Below are 25,834 nucleotides of genomic sequence, written 5' to 3'. Positions count from 1 at the left end.
CCCACTGGACTAAACCAGTTCCACCCGTTTTTCTTTTTTGTAAAAATAGACAGCAACTCCTTCACCATGCTACATTGAAAATGTAGCTGAACTAGCTACTTGTTAAGCAGCTGTCCTGTCTATAACTGCTTAGGATTGTCCCTTTCGAGTTTTAAACCTAAATGGAAGAGCGATATTTGAACTATGTAGGTAAAGGTAAAGAGAGCTCTTTAAATGTCCTCGGTTATAATACACAGTCTATATAGTCGTATACACTGCCCTGAAACATGAGCAGCTGTACCCCTCTATAGGGAGGTATAAAAAGTGGCAGTAAGGTCAGCTGCTAACAGGAGTTACACACAGCTGAAGGTTAACGACTTAGTATCAAGTCTGGTCTATAAACAGCATATTTTAAAAGACATAATTCCCTTAGATTACATTGTGTTAGTCACTATTTTAAATACTGTAACACCTAGTTCAAATATCCAAACCAAAGCCTTTTCTCTACAAGCCAGGTACTAAAACAGCTCATGTTAAAGCCCAGTCGTTGAGGAACAAGTGAAAACTCTTCAGGCCCGTCCTGTTGAGTTGTTAGTTAAAACAATGTCTGTGTTTGTAGATTTAAATTAGGCTTGAAGTGCTTAACTGTAGAGAGCAGCAGATTTAGCAGTTTTGGCTAATAGGATGAACATGTCTCTCAAAAACTGGACTGGATAAACTGGGCAGAGGATTAATGAAATGTTGTTTATATAAAACACCTTCAAAAGCCTTTGTTGAAGTCTGCCAACTGTTTTCGAGCAACAGAAGTCAGGCTGTTGTGTTAACAAGAAAGAACATTAAGCCATTCAAAACATGAATGCTTTCTACCCAAGTTCCTGATGCAACTCACTTCAGTTCTATTCAGAGTTCTATTTAAACAAACATTCAGCTGAAAATCATGTCAATCAGCATGAATGTACATTGTTTGAGAGCACAGCTAAAGGGTTAATGGACTTCCCTTTAGCTGAGAAGCTGGGTGTTAACTCTTTTGTGCTTGAATGGGAGGAAATGGAACTTTTTCTTTACGCTGCTCCTGCTCAGCAGACAGCTCAACCTGTTTATTGTCTCAATTTACTTGGAATTAAAAGCTGCAGTTTAGTGGAACAGGGCAGGAAATACTACATGTAGTCCAGATAGTGTGTAGGTCAGAGGTGAGTTGTGTTTTCTTCAGAGAGAGAGAGAGAGAGAGAGAGAGAGAGAGACAGAGAGAGACAGAGAGAGACAGAGAGAGACAGAGGCAAGGTTAAAGGCTGTAGAGGAGGAATATTTGATACCTCAAATTGTGCAGGCTTCACGGTGGAGACCTGAGCTGCCGGTTTGGGCGTGGCCTCACTGGGCTGCGACTAGAGAGAGAGAGACAGAGGTGGAGAAAAGTTAAGTCTGAGTGAAAAATCTAACAAGTTACAATCATAATCGTTTGGAGGGGAACTTCCTGGTTTCACAAAAGACAATATAATTGGAAAACAACATACAGCTCTTTGCTAAACATGATGGAAAACATGCTGAAACACTCCACAAAACTTCCAGCTGTATTAAAATAGAAAAAAAAGGCAGTTGGGCAAAAAATACTCAGTCAGAGCTGCAAAATGCAAACGTATCCATCTTACTGCAGTCAGAGGTGGTTGATTCAAGTCCAGACCAAAGGGTGTGGCTTGTTTGACAGCAGAGAGCAAAGAGACCGTGTATTGTTGTTTTCTGTGGTCGCCCCAGCAACTGACAACAAACACTATCTTATAATTTACACTTCAGCTGATGTCACAAAGTGTATAAAAAAACACACTGATATAACCATCCTCAAGGACAGCCCAACGAGGACGACCTTTGACTTCCACGTCTGAGGATTTTGATGAACTCCTTTTTTTTCACATGCAAACACCAAAGAAACATAATTGACTGTGACCACAGTGCTGCACTGTACCTCCCTGCACACACAGCTGGGTGCTGAGACCTTTGTCTCATATTTCCTTTCGATAAGATTTGAATTTGCACATCACTTCATGTGCACAAGAGGCTTTGATGCAAAAACGAGGCAGCATGTCGATGCAGTGTACTCCTGTGTGTTCATGCATTATCTACTATAAAAAGGTTTGTTTAAGCAATACAATTATGAAAAATATATACCTGCAGCTGGCTGCTACAACTGTGAGTATCCTGTTTGGTCTATTGTCTTTGACTTTTCCCCAAGTTTAAAGAGCCATTCATGCAACACACAATCCAATCACTTGTACTGCTGCTTTCAGCATTCAACTTACTTTATAAAGGAAAATATGATAGCCTATTAGCCTGATTAAGATCTTATTGTTTCTTAACGTCTGTTCAATTAGAGTCATGTGTAAGACAGAAGCTTGAAACCAGCTTGTGAATTTAAATGAGCTGTGTAAGACTAGCGAGTGTATTCACCTTATTCAGGAGCTACGCTTCAAGTTAGTTCTGACCAAGTATTGTGATTGGACAAGAGGCATTTCATGAGTGCTGTTATAGAGAATGACATCACTGGAGCTTTTCACAAGTGTATCACTCCATCTAAGGCTGGTCTTCTGCATACTGTGTTAAACATGTCAGCAGATAATAGCCTGTTTCTACAGCAGAAATTAACATGCTTACAGCCTGGTCTAAAAAATGAAATAGGTCTGATTAGCTCATGTCTCCATCAGCACACACTATACCGGCGGTGAATTTTTTGATAACTCATCCATTTTTGTTTTTGTGAAGGAGAAGCGTTATTTTACAATAAGGCATGTAGCTGATTGACATGTTGGTGCGATGTAACGGTTTGTCAAGAGGCTTAAAACCCGCCTCAGCTCCAGCTCTTATAGGCTGTCGTTGGATTGACTGAAAGTTGAGGCTTTGTCGATCAATATGTACAAAATAAAAATGTACAAATAAAATTCCATCAAGCTAAGAAGCTGGTCTGTGGTAACCATTGACACAAACAAAGTAAGACTGCTGGAGAATGTTTGTGTTTCTTGGCAACAGGTCAGTTTAATTTAAGATTTGAGACTCATTGAATTGGTGGAGCCAAAAAAAATGACAATCTGTCGTCGATTTTCACAGTTTTCTTCTCTAATTAGGACGTTATACTGTTATATAAAAGTCATATCACACTCGAGGTCGACACGTTTTAGTGAATATAAGCAATGCTGTGACTCACAGCAGTGATAACCACAGCCTACGACCTAATCACAACAGTGCTGATAGTACATCACTCCCTCTTATTTAATATTGCTTTATTAATATAAACATGAAGTCCTTACTAAATCAAATAATAGAAGGGAGCTCTTAATTTTTTGTGTAAAACATTGATTTGCCCATTTCTAACAGAATTATGTCGGAACACATCAAAACATAAACAAGGAAAAAAATATCCTGTGCTCCAAAACATGGACAGAACCTGGTCTGTGTCCCTTCAGTACTTATTTGTTTCAATTCTAAATTATAAGATTGTATAAAAAGTTGTATTTGGTAACAGCCTGATTGGTAACAGACCATTGTGATACCAACATTGTTTTCATTTTTTTTTAAGAATTTGGTTATAGTATATAATTGGGTCATTGACTAGCATACTCACTGATACTCCATACCGCAATTCTGATACTGCTGCCAGTCAGCTACTGAAATATTGATCAATGTATTGATCAGGATAATGTATCCGTCAGGCACTGTGGCACACTTAAAGTCCTGGACCTTTGTATTGTGTTGCAACAAGGCGCACCATCAACAACAGCTACCTACAATATGATTGAGATTTTTTTTACGAACACAAGCTTTGAGCTATTTGGAGTGTTTACACTTAAGGTTTTTCCAATAAAAACCAAGACATAAGAAGTAAAAAGAAAACATTATATGATGGAAAAAATAAAGGCAGAATTTGCATGATAAATAAATGAATCACTCTTTATTATTATTATTATTATTATTATTATTATTATTATTATTATTAATAACAATAATAATAATTATTATTATTATAATACATTTATTTTATATAGCGCTTTTCTAAAAACTCAAAGACGCTTTTTCTTTGAAGCGAATCGAAAAACCTTCACACTGCCGCCTGTAGAGTTTTTGACTGAAAACATGTGAGAACAGTGACACACTGTATTGGTGTTAAAATCTCTCACCCTTTAACATCAAAAAGGCTTAGTTTAAAGCTTTCTAATGGGATCAAGAACAGCATCACTCAGTGTATTTATGATGCCAAGAATCTATCATACAAGTTCTTTAAAATAACTCAAGTCAATCAAGGTTCAACAAGTGCAGTACTAAATAAACTCCTTTTTGAAGGCAGCTAAGCATAATGTTCAGTGTTTGTTAGGTGTGCAGTGATCTCCAGGTGGAGCCCAGTATGCTGCAGAGCCAAGCCCAGTTCTTCCAGGCTTTGTGAATAATAACCACAGAGCCTCCACCCCACTGACATCAGGTCAGAGTTTCACATCCAGCCCAATCCATTGTGTATCTTTTTGTCATAAAACAATCCGATCTAATCAAGCCAGTTGGTTAACATACTTTTTTTTTTAATGCTAATCACACAAGGTCGTAAGCTACATGGTCCAAAGCTAAAGTCCTTTTGTAGTTTTGTGCTTCTTATGTATTTCTATCTGATGTCATTCCTGACAGAAGCTGTAGAGTCCTCTGACTTTTAACATATGTCTACCAAACTATCATCATCACAGGTCTAAGCACCTGTAAGCCTCCGAGTGAGTTAACCTGTCAAAGCAGCTGTGCATCACGTTTTGCATTAACACTTGAGCGTTGCATTAACAACGCTGGCAGTTTGTAGTGCAAAGCCAGGATGTATATCTGTGAATGACTACAGGGAGTGAAAATAAGACAGAGATGAACCAGAGGAAGGATTGACACTGAGATTCAGAGCATATTATGAGCTGCAACACATTTAGAAATGATTGCTGCTCCGTGCTGTTAGTGATTGGCTCACATGTTGGTGTTACATTTGTCACAAATAAGGTCACATCCCAGCGCAGGGTTAGCACATGTGAGTCACATTTAGTGGTTTCTCTGACTTTGCTCAAACTAAACTGAACAACAACAACACTTTCTCCCAGTTCCCAATTTTCATGGAATTAAAAAAAACGATCCCAGAATGTTTTTATGCAATACATGATTTAAATCTCGAAAGATTTAAATCATGTATTGCATGATAACAGCACAGGTCTTAGAGTCACCTCTTATTGTGACCTGCCCAAGTCACACCTATGTCATCATCATGTGGTCTAATTATTTTCTTGATATGCCAGACCTGTCTGGCAGAAAAATGATCAGATCCAAAAATAAGTGCTCACTAACTCGGCTAAAGTAAATTTAAGATCAGCTGATCTTTAAGATGTTAGATTGTTTGTATGCAAAGAAAATATGTTAGAACTCATTTAATATAGGAACAAAACAAATATTGTTTTATTTGTATTTTTGATTGGCAAGTTTCACACCATAAACATTTATTTCAAAATCCCACTCTGTACCTTAAACTGTAAAAATCTGCTGAATGTAGAAGGGGTATTCCATATTTTTCTGTCACAAATGCGTTTATTATCAACTGACTGAATATCAGTCAACATAATGCTTTTCTGAAAGAGTAAGGAGGAAGTGGCACTGGGGAGGAAGTGAGGTCACAGGAAGTCAGGGCATCCCCCCCTGCCAGAGGGGTAGTCATGTTACTCCTGTAACCACAGTAAATATTGATTATTGCTTAGTTACAACTAAACTAAACTAAAAGTAGAGGATTTACAACTGCATACAATTAGTCCGGCCCTTAACCCCCAATGTGTTATTGTTGTGCTTTATTGTGTTCCATGTTCATGTAGTATGTGGACACAGTTCAGTTTCATCTCAGGTGGTACTGAGGATTGATTCTTGCCGATGTGTGACATAAAAGCATCATCATTTAAGGAAACACTGAAAAGTAACTTTGATTTCCTTCTGGTGTATGCTTAAAGTTTTTTGTCCAAGAATGATGTCTCTGGAAAATAAACAAATGACTGTCTCAGTGAAAAGATGTATGACATCGTCACGGTTCTCTATATACTTTCAAGTATAGACAAAAACACACACCAAACTCAGAGCTCTCATTAACTAAGTCTGAACTAAATCTGATGTAACCCACAGGCCAGCTGATATCAAAGGAAACCAGCCAAGAGGATTTGATGACTAATTTTCATGTCACATGCATGGGAGCAGTCCACAAACAACCTGAAAGACCTAAACCATGAGACAGCTTCGTGTTTCATTGCTGATCTCAACATAATGTGACACTGGTTTTTTTTTTTTTATCCTTTGAACCCCCCATCTAATTCAATAAGTTATGCAGACTTTTCAATGGTTATAATTCTGTAAATAATGATCATATGAATGGATAATCATCAGTGGGATATTTGAAGGGGAAAAAACATGCTTCAAAACTGTACATACAAAACAGTCTCCCCTTAATGTTCTGTCTGAACAGGACAGTGTGTGACAGATACCACTTAACACAGACAGGTTAGGCAGCACATAGAGTGAACCACCCAGATACCTTTCAAACAGGCAAACAAACATGCATACTTACTTTATTCACAGGAGAAACAATGTGTAATAGCAAGGAGGAGAACTAATTTGCATGTTTGAAAGACGACTCCTGTAGTTTTTATCTGACTGTACAAAGTCATCAAGAATCACAAAGGTCTCTTTCCTGCAAGCAAAAGATTGAATGTAGGCAAGTTTCTGTCATCTAACTCTGCCTGAGTTTCTGGTTTTAGCTTAAGCAGAGTTTTTTTTATGTAACTAGTGTGAACTCAGTGCTCACCTGACACAGTCCTGAACTCTCTGCAAGCTTTCTGTCTGATGTCAACCAAAGCTGTAGCATTCCTACATTCCTCATGCCTGCAGTACAGCACCCTGCTATCAAACTGTCCATCCATTGACACACTGCAAACAAGCTCAAGCAACTTTTAGCTTATATCACACAATTTGTGTCCATTGTTTTATTCTTATTGCTATGGGCAAGGCAACTTCAGGGTGGATACAATAATGGATTATGATGGTTTTAGCATACATTCATGCCTAACCAATGAGCTGAAAAGAATAAGCTAGCTCTGGCTCTGCCTCCAGGTTAGCCTCTTCTGTGTAACATATCTTTGAAGAGTTGTTGTTTTTTCCGGAAAGGCTAAAATGTGACACAAAGTTTGTTGCCCATTTTCTGTTGTGAATAAGTTACTTCTTTGGTGTTTCACAGTTAAGTATGAGGCCCACAGCAGAACATGTTTTCATTACCACTCAACATCTCTTAACATGAAAAAAAAAAGCCAAGCAATACATCAGTTTCACATAAATAATTACTTGCTACAAAAACATGTTTTCATTTGACAAGCTATCATGCTAGCTAGTTGAATTTAAAGTGCCTGCTAAATGAATTGTAGATTTGAACTTGTTAGCCAGCAGCTTACATACAAAGACATGCTAGCTGTAGCGTTAGCTGGTCAATTCTATTTAAAATAAGGTTATGATTTTGTTGAAATAGGGGCTCAAGATATGAGCTGACCGCTGAACTTGGATAACATTTCCAGCCTCTTTTATTTACTTCATTTGATAGTTTTTTTTATCACAAAAACTAAAAACAAAACATCAGGGGGAAAGACGCCAGTGGAACGCAGGCTAGTTCCAGGTTGTTGATGACCTTAGCTGTACACATGATTTATATAGAAGTTTTCTCATGCTTTGTGAGGGGCTTAACAAATAACAGAAACACCTTACACTTTACTGTATCCTATACGCCCTGATACGATAGGCTTCTTAGTTAATGTCCAGACATTAACCATTCAGACCCTCAGTCATATCTGTACACTATGATCTAAGGGTAGTTATCAGCATCATTAAGGGGTCCCTGTTATATCGTTCAGCCCTCGAGTGCAAAAGACAAAGAAAGTGTGCAAACAGTAGACAAGCGGGGACAAGACTGTACCTTGTAGAAATTTTGTCGGGGTAAGGGAAGGGGCCGATAGTTGCCGTGCATCTGTTTTGTAAGGGACAATATTTAGGTCATTGAACAGTAGTTCACAGAAAGACTGAAACAACGCAGTCTCAGATTTAAACAGTTCAAATTGAACACGGTCAAACACATATGCACATAAAGCACAACATATATTCTCAGTCAATGCCATTTCAACACAACGGGTTTCCTTTCAGGGGTACAGACCCACAATGACGCAGGTTGTAATATTTTTCAGCAAAGACACACGGCTGACAGTCATTTCAACACAACACAGAGTTTTGTGAGCTTCACTATCAAAACAGCTGCAATCTCTGTTCATCGAAACAAAAAAAGACCAAACAGCTATAAGCAAGAATCTGTGTGACCACGAGACAAAATCTTGTGTACAAAAACTTCACGGCTTGACCATATTTCCTATTGTGAGACACGTACACAGACAGTCTGCATGTGCATACACTGAACCTCAGTGCTTTAAAAGCTACTGTGGTAGAAACCAGTGAGGACGACACTGACTAACAGACACTGATAGCAGCGTCATGGTCATTCTGGGAGAGCCGGGCACCCTGCCGGCTGAAACACGAGCGAGAGAGGTCAAAATAGACACAAGTCTTTATAGAGTGATAACAACGGTAGGGTGCCATATGAAACCATTGCTCATTTCAAACCGGGTCAGACTGACACGTCTTAGAAGGAAACTGTTGATGTGCCCGAGGACTGAGTCCACCTTTTCCTGTTTCAGAGGACAGATTTACACTCTGTGAGCATGCATTCAAACTTGATTCTCTGCATGACTCATAGCTCACAGTGTATTTGTCCATCAGAAGTGAGAAAATAATGCAGTATACGCAGGCCGCATGACAACAACAGTGTTTGAAGCTGTGTGTAGCTTGTGAAAACTGATGACTAATGCCTGACCGCGCCCGACAAACCACAGACACGCACATGTGAATAAGGCTGGAAACGGCTCCTAGCAGCCTGCAGTTAACAACTTCAAAATAGCACAAGCAGCTCGTCTGAATGGTCAGTTGTAACAATGTGGATCACCTCGGTGACGAGTGGCTGAAATGACGAAGGCTAAAGTCAGGGTTTACAAGGCAAGAATGTGGAGCAGAAGTGCCACCGTAGCAACAAAACTAAATTGTGTTGGACAGAAGTTTCAGGGCAGAGCTGCATGAGGATGAACAGTGTTGCTGCAGGGGAGGTTTGGATAGCAAACAGACAGCTGGGTAAAGTGAGTGAAGCCATCAGTCAAACCTACTGCAGTAAGCGTTCTGTTTTCTTAGAATATTCTCTTTGTCCCAGCAAAGTAATCCAGGAGAAACAAATTTGGCACTTTAAGAGCATCCTGTGTGTTTCAGTTTTCAAAGTTTTCACTGCAAACGAACACAGGAGCGCTACAATTGGAGCACAAGCTTTGATCTTGAATTCAGCTGTATTTGTGCTATATGTGTGTCAGTGTGTATCTGAAGCCTGCACACTGACACACACACACACACACACACACACACACACACTCTTCTTTAACATATAAAAAACCTCTGGTTTACAGAAGCCTGTTAAATCCTATTGTTTGAAGCCACATTATGAGTCAACATCAGACCCTGATGGCATATTAATAGAACATTAGTACCCTTTAGTCTTTGTGCACAGTTGGTTGTTTACTGTGTATTTTGTTGTTACCTTGGCTACAACAGCTCTTAGGGTCCATTTATGTGTCGATAGCAGCAGCACAAGCAATCTTTAATCTTCTGGCCAACTTTCTTAAAACTTAGCACAACAAAAGGCAGCAAGCTTCTTCACCATAAGCTGCTTTTTCATCACGTTCACATGACATGCAGAGCTGCTGTTGGATTAGGCCTACATCTCCAAAAAGCCTCAAAACACTGCTCTGCTGTAAAACAGTCATCAAAGTGATTCAACAGGTGTCAGTCAAACAGGAAGCCCTTCTACACACACATGCAGTTACAAAAAGAGCATTCAGGAAGGGGAAATACTGCTCAGATACATACCATAGGTGTGATTGTGAGTGTGTATCCTCTATATATGCAGCTATGTGTACTACAGAGATGCTCTCCTGAGGCTGCTTCACCTTAGATTCCCGCTGTTGAAGCACTTTAATCCACACTCTATGTCAAACACACACAGAAACACACATGTAAACACACACACCCAAGCTTGGTGCTCCGCCTATTTCAAAGCGGCACAACAAGCCTGTGCTGCTCAGAGCTCCGCCTCCTCAGGCTCAAGGCAGCAGAGCAGGCTCAGTCAGATTGGACAGTCAGACACAAAAAGACCAACCCACTGCTCACAGTCTGCCAGGAAAAATAAATAAAGTCAGCTCGAGGGAAACTTTGGGCTGGGCAGGGGCGGGCTTTAAGAGGAGGCATGTTGCAGTTCGATAACAGACATGATGGCCTACATCAAGATAAGTACAGGAAGGCTTTTTTTAATGGAGGCAGAGCTGGAGGATGGAGCAGCTGTGAGGCAGGAGTGAATTTGAAGGAGAAGTGCTTTTTGGCAGCGTCTGGGTGTGTCTGATAGACTCACTGCTCAGGAATCCAGGCTGCAGAGCCACTCAAGCAACACAGAGTCTGTGTGTGGTTAGAAAGAAAAGAAGAGAGGGAGGAGGGATCACATCACATGGAGTACAAACCACACCCAGAGACAGTCAGGACAGAGGAGAAGAAAAACTGAATTTAAGAAAGAAGACAGTTTAAAAAAAGAAGACTTAATCTGATCAAAAACAAAAGTTCAGACATGTCTTCTCTTTTAGAGTCGGCCCTGAACAAAGTAGCAGACAGGAAATACAGCTGTTGGATTTCAGCCAGATGTTGTGTAAGAATTTTAGGAAATCATGGTGGTGTAACTTTTACTCTCACACACACACTCAGCAATGATTAGTTCTAAGTTTAGAACCTGCTGAAGTAAATCCAGCAACTTTGAAACACTTCTCAGATAGAGAAGCCAAAATCACAAAAGTTCGAAGGGGGGGGGGGGGGGGGGGGGTGCTTTGGAGAACAGCACCTCCTTGTGTCTAAAAATAATCCTAACACTTGAATGAAAATGAACGGAGGATTGTGTGAGTGGAGTCTGGAGCTGCTGTGGAGGCTCGCTGTGTCTGTCTGTGTGATGTTACATACTGAATGAACACAACACTGGACAAATGATGTTTGACTGCTGCATTGGTTCTGTCTTCAATAATGCAGTGTCACTTCAAACAATGTGTTACTTTTGAAACATATAGATTTGACAACTAAAACAGTCACAGCCTGTTCAGAAATGTTTGATTTATTTAAAGCAGAGAAGTTAGGAGAAGCATAACCGTTTGAATGTGTTTGGGTTGTATTAGCTGTGTATATTTCCCAGGAATTAGATCATGGCATTTGTTGATATGTTAGGAAAGAATGTAAACAATGAGAGCATTTTTTTGTTGAGAATATTATTGTCTTTGGGGAACATTTTCTGACATGAATAAACTTGTTAAAACATCACCCCATGGCAAAGTGATAATTAAAGGACACCATGTTGGTCATGCATAAATGAAATTACATTCAAAAAGGAATTTGGCATTTTCTTACTAAATAATTAGTCTGGTGTCCCTGCATCCTTTTCTGTTTGTCTAAAAACATGTTTTAAAAGGACAAGAGGACCTTCTACAGATCCTTGCTTTGGCATCTCCCTGTCAGGAATATTTGTTTCTGTTTTGAGACCTTCAAAATAAATCTTCTCTAACAGCTTTGCCCTGACTGACTGAACAGAGCCTGCCCTCAGCTTTTGTGTCTTTGACCCTGTGAGTGTTTATGTTTGTGAGAAAAAGAACTGTTGCTTGTGCTGAATCCGAACACATTCCCTAACAAACTAAAACCCCTGGTAACATTGATCTTTGTCGACATGTCAGGAGCTTAAGCAGACTAAGGGCACAACCAACCAGAGGCCTCCACCAGTCAGAAATGTAGAGGGGGGGGGGTTAGTTTGTAGTCTTGATTCTGTTTCTCACTGAAAAACAGGACTGATGCAGACTTTTTTTTTCTGGCAAGAGATCACAGTCAAAAGTATTTCACATGAAACCTCACTGGTAAACATAGATAGAGACACAGAGGCATGTTTTACCACAAAGTTCTTGTGCATCAGTTGTTATCTGTTTGTGATAGCAGAAGCTGCCAGAATGAATCTGTGTGCTCAGTGGGAACTTGTTACAGGGATGCAACTTTCCATTTTTAAAAACTTGTCAAAGTATACAAGACAACCAGGGATAATGAAGCGGAGTAACCAGGATAACTTGATAAACCTGACCAATACTCTCTTAAACACAGTGAGGTGGAAATTACCGGGGATTGTTGGTGTTACGATGGTCAGCACATTCAGACTGATTTAACATCTAACACATTCACCATCAACTTTTGAAGGCCTCTAAACGTAACAGCTTTAAATGATCAACCTTCATACATTTACTTTGTAACTTGCAGGTCAATATGCATTTGCTTTCACTGGACTTTTCAAACCTTAGACGTATAGACCAGTGGTTCTCAACTCGTCTTGCATCAGGACCCATCACCAACTCCTCCGGGAAAAATTGCGACCCAAATCCGTGATATATTTTGACCAATCAGATTAATTTACTGAAAAATTGTGTAGTTTGGACCTCAGTTGGTACAAAACATGTGACAGACGCAATAAACTGAACAAAACGAACATGATTAAAAGCGCTTCATAGGCTTTTCTACACAAGTTTTTTTCCAGGCAAACTTTCGCGACCCACTTAAAATGGCTCCTTGACCCACCAGTTGAGAACCACTGGTATAGACGCTATTCACACAATGGCATGCTAGCTAGCGTTAGCATGTGACCGATGATTATCACTGTTACTTGTTGTTGTTGTGGCAGCCCCTGCTTACAGTGTTTGTCTGTGTTTCATGTACATATCTGTTCTTTCAGATGCTGAAAAGTTGTTGTCATATTCTGCTCAATCTGGAGGCCTGTTGCTCTTCCTAGGATATGAAAGCAACGTTCCTGCGCCTCTCTCTATCTCTCTCCCTCTCTCCACCAGCCAGACCAACGCCTGCACTGTTTGTTTGATTTAGGTCTTTATGTTAGCGCACTCTTCAACTTCTCACATTACACAATGCTCTCAAACACACCCACACACCACTGATACAGACCTGCCACACCTCATAACTGCTGTTCATTTAGTCATTTACTTCTTCAACTTCTGACTCCTCCTGTCTTTTCTCATGGCCCCCCGAGTCATTAGAATATATCCATGTATAGTCCACAGTTAGGAAATAGAGCTCAGGAGAAAATATGTAGTTAGTAACTAAGATTAACAGATAGCAACATGCTGTAGTGTGATGTGAATGCATTTTTTTGTTTTACATCCGATACGTTTGACTGTTAAAAGACAGCTAGAGCGGTGCCGGTAGTGTATCGGTAAGTGTACAAGTACAAAGGCTGTAGTCCTCTAAGCAGGCAGCCTGGGTTCAAATCCGACCTGTGGCTCCTTTCCCGCATGTCATTCCCCTCTCTCTCTCTCTCACTCCCTGAATCTGACTCTATCCACTGTCTTATCTCTTAATAAAGGCCTTTAGAAAAGACAGCTCTTAATACAATTTGTATACCGATAAAGATCAGTAAAGATAAAATACTAAGTACAAGTTTGTAAACAGGGGGTGCCAGAATCAATGCAAACTGAAAGTTCCTCACAGGAGCTTCATGTATTATAACTCCTGTGATGGATAAATAAAAACCCACTATTGCATATTCCATAAAGGGTTGATAATGTAATATTTGGCAGAAACATAAATATATATGAATCAACAATGATTGCTGAGAGAGTAATGGCCATGGTGAGCAAGAAACACAAACAAAAGAAGTACTGTAGCTCTTATCATATATTGCTCACTGTTGAACAGTATAGAGCTAACTGTAGTGTCACCATTTTAAATATAGCTAATATTATATATCCTAACTATCCTAATTTATCTGTGAGTAATGCCTTTCTTAAAATAAAGAGTGAATTGGGCTTGTTGTTCTTAGCTCTGTCTTCATGCAGGACGTGATGTGGCTTCCTGAACCCCCCCCCCCCCCCCCCAATCCAAATGTTAGTAGGGGTAATGACTGATTTGTCGCAAGCAAACAATTCAAGTAGAACCAAGAGAACTTCCACCCGAAGAAAAATCCTTTTTTAGTATAAAATACTTCAGAGAAAAAAAAAAGAATCAACTTTGGCCTACATATCTGAATTGAAATCAGTCGTAGAAACGGCTGCACTTGGTTGGAACAACAAGGGAGTAGTGAGATAGGAGGGGAGGCGGTGGGCTGAGAGGACAGCTTTGTTTTGGTTTGAGAGACTGGTGCTGCAGTATGACATCCTGACATCGACTCTGAAAGTTGCATATCAAACTTTCTATTAATGGAGATCTGTTTAAACTAGGGATTCCATTACAATGAATATCTCTATTTTTTGCTTTGAGTGCCATTTCTTTGCTTGGTTATGTAATTTCAGGAACAAAAGTGAATATCTGAAATGGAATTAACTTGTGTTGATGTGAAAGATATGGTTTTGATAGACAGCACTGTCTGTATACACAAAGCTGAATCAGAATGACACTCAGTCAGATAACATAAAAGAATGATTGTATACATTTGACAGCTTGGTTCACTTAACACTGTAGAAAAATGACTTCAGTGCATCTTTATCCTGTGGACTAGTTTTATATTCTAATATCAGGAGAGCTTCCCCTGTGTCCCTCTCCGGTCCCTTGGGTGCATCTATATCCCCCACACTCAGTGAACTATACATGTCCTTTGCTCAGCTGCATGTCCACGTACAATCTCTAAATTTAGCCCTGCTTTGTTGACGCACACTTCCCATTTCATCATACACTGAAACACTCACACAGATAAACTGATACTTTCTCTTGCCACCCAGACTCCTCACTGTGTGCATATGAGGAAATACCTCTAACGTACAGTAAACAAACCTCACATTACAGTCTCACCTTACAGGATGAGGTAAGGTAAGGCTAAATAAATCTCTGCATCTCAAAAACAACAATCAAATATAGGCATATTAAGGCTTTTGTCAGAATTTCAAAGAATACACTTCTTGATTCTTAATACTAAGAATATTGATCATTAAGTTACATCAAATTCAAGTGGACTTCTTTCTAAAGTGCATCTGCTCAATCTTCATATCTATCTCTATTCGTCTTTAAAAAAAAAAACATGTGGCTTTTTCCTCAAGCGTTGCAGATTCAAACAAACTGAACTCAGAAAGATCGGAAGCAGATTCTCAGGTGAGCTCGGAGGCCCAGAGACTCTCCCACAGCTGCTTTTATATAACTGATGTGTAACGAAAACGTCTGAGAGAAACTTCTCAGCAGAGAACTCGAGGCCACGCTGACGGTGAAGTGAGAAATCTAACACGTCCTGATGCGTGCTGGGAAATAACACGTGACAGGAAAAACACTGGCATTTAAAAACACATTTAACAGGAAATGGAAGGATAATATTTAGCTGTGCAGGATATGTGTCAACAAAATATCTGTGTGTTTATGCTCACCATGTACACAGTGTGCTTGCCCTCCCTTTCTGGCACACACACACACACACAGCCTGAGGGTTTATTACAGCGAGCCACGTGCTGAATCATCCCATCAATACAGATGAGTCCCTCGAGACTATTTCAAACATGTCATCTTTCATTTAGTGTTTTCTAACATTCAGAAACACTCAACCGGCTCCATACACAAGACACAGGTAGAGTAAATATATAACTTTACAATGTCAGGTCAGTAAACTGTACATGACCCGTGGCTCATGCTGCCTAATCTCTTCGGCCTGTTGTTTATATCAGAGGATAACCAAGGGGAAATTCAAGTCCAGATTTGTCATTTCCTGACGGTGAAAGATGTACAGGCCTGACCTAGGACTTTCATTTTTTTCAAGTCAACAGAATCTGCACTGGAGACCAACTTTTTCACTTCAGGTCAATGGTATAAAAGTCAAAAGCTTCCTCAGGCACTGTAATAAAGAACAATTTCAATATACTGTATGTCCATTTTTCAATTTTATCCCCCGGCCTGTACTGTACGAGTTTGCCATGTTTCAGGGACTCATAGTGTGTTACACCTCACATTTATTTGACAGATTGGCCTACAGTAGACATTTCGCCGGTTAAGATGTTGCATGTGGAGAGCTGACAGTACATAAAGGAGTAAGAATATTTTTCTCCTCCTGTGGTTGAGCAGACATTAGCGCTTAATTGTATAAAAAAAGCTGAGGCAATTTGCCAGCATAAAGGAGAAAGTTCCTTTTTATTATACTTTACATTTAGATGTCAATACTTACTGAACATTCTTGACCCTGCAGTTTGCAAAAAAATGTTGACAACTTGTTGGCGGCCAAAACATGAAATATCAACCTCAACATTGATGGAATAAAGCAAACAGCTGCCTGATTACAGAACCATGAGTTATAGAGTAACATTACACTTCATTTAGTGTCTTGTTTCTGGCCACATAGTGGATCTAAGTCCAATATTTTTGCTTTATTTTTGCCTCTGTACCAACTCCTCAACCATCTAGCATCTGCTTATTGCTACATAATGTTCAGTTCCTAACTATGTCTGTCTGCTGGTTGGTGCTGGGAAGGCTGCGTGCAAAAACCTTTTTAGAGAATACAATACTAAAAACAGCTGCATAGAAAGTATGAGAGCCATGAGTATGAACCAAAACAGTAAAGTTGTGCACACGATATCCACCAAACAATGAGCATAAATTCAACTTTTATAAACATCAACTATGACTAGGTCATAAATCTCTGTAGGTACATTACATTAAGAGACCTCAAGTAGAACCTTGTATCAAATAGTCACACAGAGTTAAACATCATTAGAGCTGCTTTGAAGCTCATGAGGAGTTTTTAGCTGCTTATGAAACATGCTAATATTAATATAGATGCTTCTGTATGTCCTGAAAAAGCAAAAACGACCATCAGCGAAAAGATGAATAAAATCTATATGACACATTTTTATGTTTGGTAACACTGCTGCCAGTTAGATGTAGTACAGCAGGCTGATGAAAGAGCCTTTGTTTACATTTTTTCCACTGCAAAGATTCACTGAGTGACAGGCATGTACAGGCCCAGATCAGCAGAGAGAGCTCTGTCCACAGGCGTCGCCAAAATCTACAAGTAAATAATTTAATGAAAGTACATTTTTAAAAATCTTACAGAGAAGAGTCCCGCTGCTGTTTCGCTGCTTTAACTTTAGTGCAGGACTTTAAGAACATTTTAATATGCAGTAAAACTGAGCTTCTAATGATAGTCCGTAGTTCTGACAAATATTTCTCAAAAAGGTTAGACGGACCGTATTGCTTAATTACAAGACTGAACCTAGAAATCACTTATGATTCCAGTGATGTGTTAAAAATAAAGTGTTGACTGCTTCATGTCATACAAACACGAGAGTCAAATACCAAGACTGATGTGTCAAATATCTCCTCGACTGGGGACGGATGTGTGTGTGTGTGTGTGTGTGTGTGTTTGACAGCAGGGAAGTGTTCAGGACACATCAGCTAGTGTTCCATCTAGTGTCTTATTGTCATTTTAACACTTTGTTCTGAAGGTTAAAGAAATGTTTCTGCAGTGGTCATTTCCTGCAGTCAAATGATAATGGGGCCAAAGGACGGAGACATTGCGGAGGAGGCAGACTCCTTGGGGACAGAGCTGGGAATTTTTGGGGCCAAAACACAACAAAACAAAAACTCCCACAATAGATCTGCTGGCTATCTGTGTGCAGGACGCGTTTTTCTCTTTAACCTTCAACACATAAAGTGACTCAGAGCAAACTAGCACAGCCCTGATAACAAAGTACTGACGTCTGACAGACACAGCAGACCTGTTACACTTTCTTCCTCAGACATCGGAAAAAAAGTAAGAACAGACAAACACACTAATGTATTTTATCGACAGTACTTGCAATTTTCAGTTATGCAAAGAGAAAAAAATAGTCTTTTCTTTCTTTTCTTTTTTTTTACAGCTACACACCCTTTCAAATAGCGCGATCAGCTGCAGATTATCACAGGAGAATGCTATTTGGGCGAGACCAAAAACTCAAACCCCTGTCTGAATCCAGCTAAACTTAAAAGTTCTTGTTTTATTTCAATAACTAACTCACATAAATCGCATATTAAAAAAGCATCTCTTCATAAATATTTCCATTCCCCCGGTGCCTGTGTGCAACTCTTCTAGCAAACAAAGCAGGCCTTGTCCCGGCCTTGGTTTAATATCTCACTTCTACAAAACTCAAACTCTAAAGTCACTAACATTCCAGCAGAGAGAGATAGGGACGAGAAAAAAAGGGAGGTCTGACTTGGACAAGAGCCAGGATGGTTTTCCTCCTTCTGTGTGTTTCTCCTTTAAGTCAGCAGTCACACACACACACACACACACACACACAAATCAAACCAGACTAAAAGAACAACATGTGCAAACACAACATGGACATGTAAACTCACAGGCTGACTTACTGTAACAAAACATTAACACACGTGGACACTTTCAGATTCGTCGCTCAGCACAAACTCTGGCACAAGAAGTACACACACACATAGAGACACACACGTTTGCAACACACCTGCTCCTCCACGGACACATCCTGCAAGGCCGGGCCGTCCCGTGGGCCTCGGATCCAGGTCAGTATCTGGCCCATGCTGGCTGAAAAAGTGCCTCTTTAAAGTGTGTGTGTAAGTCTGTCAGCCTCTGCCTGCTCTGTAGGCTTGCAGCATGTTTTCCGACACACGGGTAAGGGAACAGGAGAGAGAAAATGGGAGGGAGGGAGAGAGGGAGGGAGGGAGCAACAGGGGGGCGTGGTCAGGGAGCAGAGGGGGCTCAGATGTGGAAGTCACAAGAGGCTCGGCCGTAAACTCTCTGGGCTATAAAGGGAAGTGAGCTTGACCGGGTAATGACACCCACCTTATGAGGGGCCACATGAGAGCTGCTTCTCAGAGGTAACAGATACTGCTTAAACACACACGTGCACATACACACACAAGGGCATACATGCGTTAAAATCACAAGCATGGGTTGACCCTTAAAACTTTTTTTGCAGCGTTTCTTTATCTGACACCTCTTCAGTTTTATCTGACACCATATTCCAGCTTCTTATCAACACACACACACACCCAGATCTCCAGAGATACACACACATCTTGAGCACACTCAAAGCATAGAGACGCACACAACTGTGTGCAGCAATAAAAGAAAATCTTGTGCAACCAGCCTGGCTGTCTAATTGCCTGAGAATAAAGGGAGGCGCCAACTTTTGTGCCAAGAGAAACACGACTGAGCTGAAATCCTTGAGTCTTATCTTGATTTTTTAATGACATAATCTCTGTGGGGAAATAGCGATGAGGACATCGATTCAACTCTGCTTCTTTCAACATCTGGTCACTAAGTCGGAATGATCAAATCTATTAACTGGTTGACCTAATGATGGACAATTCTCTTTTGCAAATGGAGGAAGATCTTTTTTTCAATTATGCACATCTCTGAGGTAGCAAAAAGTATAACTATGGTGAGACAAAAATGTAGGGAGTGTTCCTGCAGTGTTCATGACTAATGGTTCTTACGGCTCAGTGCATGGGTGTTGTCTTTCTGAACCTTCACCTGCAGTTCTTTTCATTGAACAGACAAGCTTTTACTTTGAGCTTTATTTAAACAGCATATTCAGCAAACTACCAAAGTGGACAAACAGCATTACAAGCGACCTCCTATCACGGAAATACAAACACAGAACTGTGTGGAACAAGTATACTCGGGTGTATCTGAAGCCGACCTCTTTGCTCTCATTGTGCGCATGCCATTTTTTTTTTAAAAATGAGGTAAGGTGAATTCCTGTCATAGCTTGAAGGCTCTACCTCAGATAAGATTGTTCGGACGTTCCCTTTGGGAGGTTCTTGGGTGGGGCGTGCAGACAATACAGTCTTTCAGAGATGTCAGTTTGTGCTCTGATGGCCGAGCCTTTCTCCTGCACTTCAGCAGCACAGCTCAGCTGGAGACGACAATGATGTAGTCTACTTTTATTGGCCAGCTAGACGTGAATCTCCTGTTCCTGCAGCCCATTGTGTTAATGATCGTTAAAAAATAAATGTGCGGGTGGAGCTTTAAGAGAGCAACATAGATGGGAGAAAAGCTGGAAATTAAAATTCCCTGCTACTGCACCTTGTAGCCAATAATTGAGCACTATTGCTGCATGATATGAGAAATATGCAATGTCCAATACTCCCACAACACTATACAGTGCATTAAAAAACACACACAAAAAGAGGGTATATGAGCAATAACTGGGTTTTCTTTTTCACCAACTTTGCAACAATCCTGCTAATTTTAGCTACTGATAGCTAGCTTGAGCTCTCATATATTACTACTTGAAAATGGTTTGAAAGTACGGCCATTCTACTCGGGCCTTGGCCCAACAGGTCAAATGTACACATGTCAACACATCAGTCAACACACTCTGTGGAGCTATTTGGTTCACTGACAAAATATCAAAATGGCAATCAGGGATCTCCTGTGGCAACAGAATTTGACTGAATAAATGAATCTAAATAAATAAATGCATTCAAAAGGTCTCCAAATCGTTTCCAGAGAGAAGCAGGAGAGTTTGGTCTCAGGATGCAGGGTACTCAATCTGATCAGCCACTGTGCAGCCACAGTACTGGAATGAAGTCTTACAGGTTTAGGTTTCAACTTTTTTCTTAGGATTTTTTACAGTAAGGTAAACATAGTACATTGCCCTGCATTATTTTACATACGCTTATGCAAATGCTCCTACATGCACATGTCTGTGCACATGCCCACACAGGCACATGTAACCGCAGCATTGGCACACTCCCTGCATGTCAGACAGACACACCTTTGCCTATGTGAAGGGCCAAACGACCTAGCCTGTAAAACTAGCTGGTGCACCATGGGAAACAAAAGGTCTTAACCTCCCAAACACAAGTAGAATGTTGTACCACTTGTTTGGCATGTACAGATGCTGCTAATTTTTTTTTTTTTTTTCCCACCGTTGGCTTAAGACTACCGGAGGAGAAATCATTACACATACTGTGTATAAAAGCTGCAGTGCATATGAATAAGGAAACGTCAGATGTTGTCACAAACATGTTTGCCAGTACCACCGCAAGTGTACAGATGTAACAGGACTCCATCGGCACCAGCTAAATTGGCACTCTTATTTATATATAGACCCATGCCGTACTACAGTCAGTGCTAAATGTACTCTGCCATCACTTCTCCCACTGGGTCACCTACATTTGACTCCTATGCCAGAAAGACAGGAAAACTACGACGTTTAAAAAACTTTTGGCCATCTTTTAAATGATTTTGAACACATTTAAGTACACTCACAGTATTGATCATGCATGAGTTGGTTCTAGAGGGAAAGGTGTGGGAATAATCTTAGAAAATGACATATACCCTTTCTGTGATGATGACCAATTCTAAAGTATTCAGTGTCCTTGTGAGGAAACGATTTCTTCATAATTACAGTAGATTACTGTAAATCTAACAGTCAGAAAGAAGAAACTTTCTCAATGCCAAAGCAGAATACTGAAAGTGACTACAGGGCTGGAGAGACAATACAAAAAAGACATGGATTTGGCGACGGGTGGGGGAAAAAAAAGGCAGGATTGTAGCGCGTCAACGGTCAACTACTTCAGCAGAGTGAAAGCACAGACAGCAGGTTCACAGACAGCAGGTTCACAGACAGCAGGTTCACAGACAGCAGGTTCACAGACAGCAGGTTCACAGACAGCAGGTTCACAGACAGGCAGCTCTTATCTGGTGTGTCAGCGTTTACGAGCTCACGGCTGCTCAAGCATCACTTGCACTCAGCAGAGGGAGACAAACACACACTGAGAGAGTTTCCTTCACATACTTAAAAAGCCAGCCTGTCCTTTAACACAAGAACAATATGCACTCATCTGCAGCTACGCATGTATGTATGTACGCTGTACCAGTTATTCATGACCAAGCCCACATTTTTTTTCATCCTTCAACTTCTCTGATTCTTAAAGGTTCAGTCATAATCTCTGTTTTGATGAAACCCGAGCCATCAGATAAGCTTCTGTTGCACCTTTAGACACAAACCTCCCCGTGTTGTAGATCTGTGGTGTGCTTTTGTGCATTCTGTAAGGCAGCAGGTGGAGTCCATACCTTGCCATAGCGGGACGTTGTAGTGTGAGAAGAGGCTGTAAACCTGCTACTATGTTGGACATCATCATGTGTGGAAGCAGCTGCTCCTCCTTTCTACACACACACACGACAGATACAAACACACACACACACACAAACCGGTTGTTATTTCAATGCAAAGGCTTTGAGACATGAATGAGTCTTTGGCAATCATTTCAAAATAGCGTCTGGACAGGATGCAGTGACTTCTATGGCGTATTGTGTTGCCAGTTTATTTTATTAACCGGGATGAAAAATCTTTCATGTGCAAGTCTTTCAGCTTGTTGCTTATTCTTGTCTTATGAGATTTTTTTCATTTCAAGTCAACTAGCACTTTGATGAATGAAGGTATCAGTGTAAGCAATACAAATTAAACGAGATTAAAATTACACGTAAAATTGAGAAAAAAAAAAAGTGAATTGAGAGGAGCCTGAAAGTTATTTTAACATCTGATTGTCGCCATAAGAACGGCCTCTCAGATTAAACAGGAACACACCTTCTTATGCAAACAAAGTGTCTAACAGAATGTGGGCTAAGCTCTTACAATTATTTATTTGAATTCAAAGCTATCTTGTGCAGCCGATGCCAACTTTAAGACATCATTCACTCAACACAGCTTTAACAGCTCCAGAAGAGGTGTGCTGCTTTTTTCTGCTGATCGAACAAAACAAAAAAAGAACACAAGCAGCTTCCCCGCATGTGCCAAGCTTTGCCGAAGAGATATTAAAGTTCACTGCCAGAGGGAGAAAAGGGAAAAGAACGGGGTTTACAGGAAGCAGATGTACTCACGGTATAATTGTAGAACGCTGCATACGCCATGAGGGATCAGGAGGCGAAACACTGAGTTCAACACTGCACTGCCACTCTCTCCTGTTCTCACAGCAGGATCTTTGCTCTCATGCCTCTTCCAAACACTGTGCCACACCCCACACACCCCACACACACAACTCAATAATTATCAAACACAGGAGATGTCTGTAGCCAAGACTTCATCTGACTCAGGCAGATTATTGTGAAACCAATTTTTGTCCAGCTGGTCTCTGATATACTTCCTTGTAAAGTGAAAGAAAAATCTGCACCTATGGGCTACTTAAAGTACCACCCACCACTACAGCCATCATCATAACACACACACACACACACACACACACACACACACACACACACACACACACACACACACACACACACACACACACACACACACACACACACACACACTTCCTCAGAAGGAATTCGATTGTTCCAAGATAAACCACAGGAGTCCACTCCTCTTTAGGGGGGGGGGCCCTTAAAGTTGCATATGACGCAGCTCACGTAGAAGCGGGCATGAAACACTATGCAAACAAGACCTGTCAGTGAACAGCTTTGCTTCCACAGGCAGCAGCTGACCGAGCATTTATCGATTGCCCAGTGATGCATTAACATTGATCAAGTAATCCTGAACACATGCACGTCACGTGAACACATCAACATGGAAGATTTAGAAAGTCCCCTGTGCGTCAACATGGATGACAGTGATTGTGACATTTTTTTTTTAAGGAAACAATAAACTTTTTGTTGCTTTGTTGATATATTTCCTGTCTTGAAATACCCATGAGCATAGCCTGGCCCTAAAGCTGCCGCTCCCCTTCGCCCCATATGTCTGTCGTGCAATTAAAGAGAGAGAAAAAAACTTACTTCTTTATTCTCCTCCTTTGTATGTTTTTGGTGCCCATGATGGCCTCTTTTCTTGTGGGGCATTTTTTTTTTTTAAAAACACGGATGGGATGGATGAACGGTAAGCTTCCTCCTGTGTCCTCAGTCCTGTGCTTGTAATCAGAAGTCTACTACAGCCTGATCTGCCCCCTCGGAGCAAAAGAAGTTGCCCCTCCCGCTGTCAGAAGTTTTGGGTTGTGATTGATCTAAGGTTCTGGCATGCAACCACATTTTTTTCTGCAGCAATACGTAGGTTACTTGTGTGTTTAAGATGGAGCTGCAGCAAGTAAGATCTTGTCCTTAATCAGACTGATGTGCTTTGAATATTATGTTCACGTACATTGGGGGCAGACGGGTCCACATAGGTTACACTCACATAGGCCTACTTAAAAACAAATGAAGAGGATGAAATGTCATTGTGATCGTGGCCCATGCTAACTCATTTAGCTGCCTGAATCGGTGAATGTGTAGGGTTCTTTATCTGCCTGGTTCTGGGCTTAAACTCATCATGCCACATATATACAGGAAGTGAGCTCAGACTGCATTTTTTTTTTGGGTGCATGACGGGACACGCCCAACAGCTCAGGGAAGAGTTGACTCACCGCTAATGTTCTTCCTGTCACAGAGCTGGTGTGTGTTACTCAACTGTGCTAATACATCCATGGTGTCAATGCGCCACAATGCTACCCTCTGATGGCTGAAAGAGGAACTGCAAAGACAAATTGTTAACATGAACCAGAGTGACTTACACTCACTCTGGTTCATGTTAACAATGATAATCATTATCTTCTGATAAATGATCTGCATATTTAAAATCTCTATATTAAAAATGTACATATAAACATGACTACTACAAAACAGTACTTAAGCCCAAATCTTTTGTCAAATCAATTAGTCTATTATCAAAATATGAGTAAGGGAGTATTACAGGGCTTCATCATCATTAAGGAAATTTGCGCCACAAAATATTTTTCAGTTTTCAGCTTCTCGTGTGACTGATTTGTTTTTTTCCATATCTCCAGAGAAATTAACAATTTGAAGTTTTGGACTAATGGTTTGACAAACAAAACAGGATTCATCTTTACCTTTTGATTACATTTCTAACTTTATTAAATCAATACATAAACCACAAATATATAATCAACAAATAATCCCAACAGGAAAATAATTAGCTGGAGCATATAACCAATATTTTAAATATGATCGCCTGCTTAAGAATTAAATGTACGAATCATAATATTTAATACGACAGGAGGATACATAGTTTATCCCCCTTGGGTGTTAATGAATTTTAAGAATTATATGTTTTATGAAGGAACATCAAGTATTACACATGTTATGTTCAAATCAAACCGAACACAAACTAATTATGCAAATATTTTGGAGTTGTTTCAGATATTTTTCAGGATACATTTTTTTTGTCCCTCTCTTCAGATTTTAGCATTTTGCTACGTGTTTCTTTTTAGATCAAACACACAGACTTAATGAAGTTTTGAAAAAACAAAAACATTTTTTGTATATGGTAAATGGACTTGAGCTTGTATAGCTCTTTTTCTAGTTTTCTGACTTCTCAAAGTGTTTTTACACCGCATGTCAGACCTACACATTCACACCCAGATCACAGGGGTTCCTATGTAAAGTGACCAGCAGAAGTAATCCCATTCATACGCTGCTGATGAAGCAGCGGGAGCAATTCAGGGTTAAGTGTCTTTCCCAAGGACACATCGGACATGTTGCTGCAGGAGCTGGGGATCGAACCCCCAACCTTCTTGTTGAGAGATGACCGACTCTACCAACTGAGCCTCAGCCTTTGTCAATCCATAATCATGAAAAACACTTGGTCTAAATGCAGCATCCTGGTCCTGTCTTCATGTTTTATATTAGGGCCTATAACCCACT

General features: G+C 40.3%; 1 protein-coding gene across 34 annotated transcripts in view; it reads right to left on the bottom strand.

Annotated features, from left to right (window-relative positions):
• cast (calpastatin) overlaps positions 1–24,095 on the bottom strand; it is a 40,307-nt gene extending 16,212 nt beyond the window's left edge. For 4 of the 34 annotated variants that reach the window (XM_061042268.1, XM_061042270.1, XM_061042283.1 and 1 more), the window contains exons 1-2: positions 10,009–10,125; positions 1,293–1,361 (exon numbers count right to left, since the gene is read on the bottom strand). In XM_061042268.1, the coding sequence (XP_060898251.1) occupies positions 1,293–1,361; positions 10,009–10,011 (72 nt within the window). In that variant the 5' untranslated portion in view covers positions 10,012–10,125. Of the gene's footprint in view, positions 1–1,292; positions 1,362–7,969; positions 8,021–10,008; positions 10,126–18,635; positions 18,821–22,219; positions 22,313–23,026; positions 23,307–23,917 lie in introns of those variants that run through there. The other 30 variants (XM_061042271.1, XM_061042252.1, XM_061042251.1 and 27 more) reach the window with 20 other exon arrangements.
• Positions 24,096–25,834: the final 1,739 nt, after the last annotated feature.

This window comes from Labrus mixtus, chromosome 7 (genome assembly GCF_963584025.1).
Source record: "Labrus mixtus chromosome 7, fLabMix1.1, whole genome shotgun sequence".
NCBI classification, from domain to species: domain Eukaryota; kingdom Metazoa; phylum Chordata; class Actinopteri; order Labriformes; family Labridae; genus Labrus; species Labrus mixtus.
Note: the sequence above shows the minus strand (reverse complement) of the source record. Positions and strands in the feature narration are given on the sequence as shown.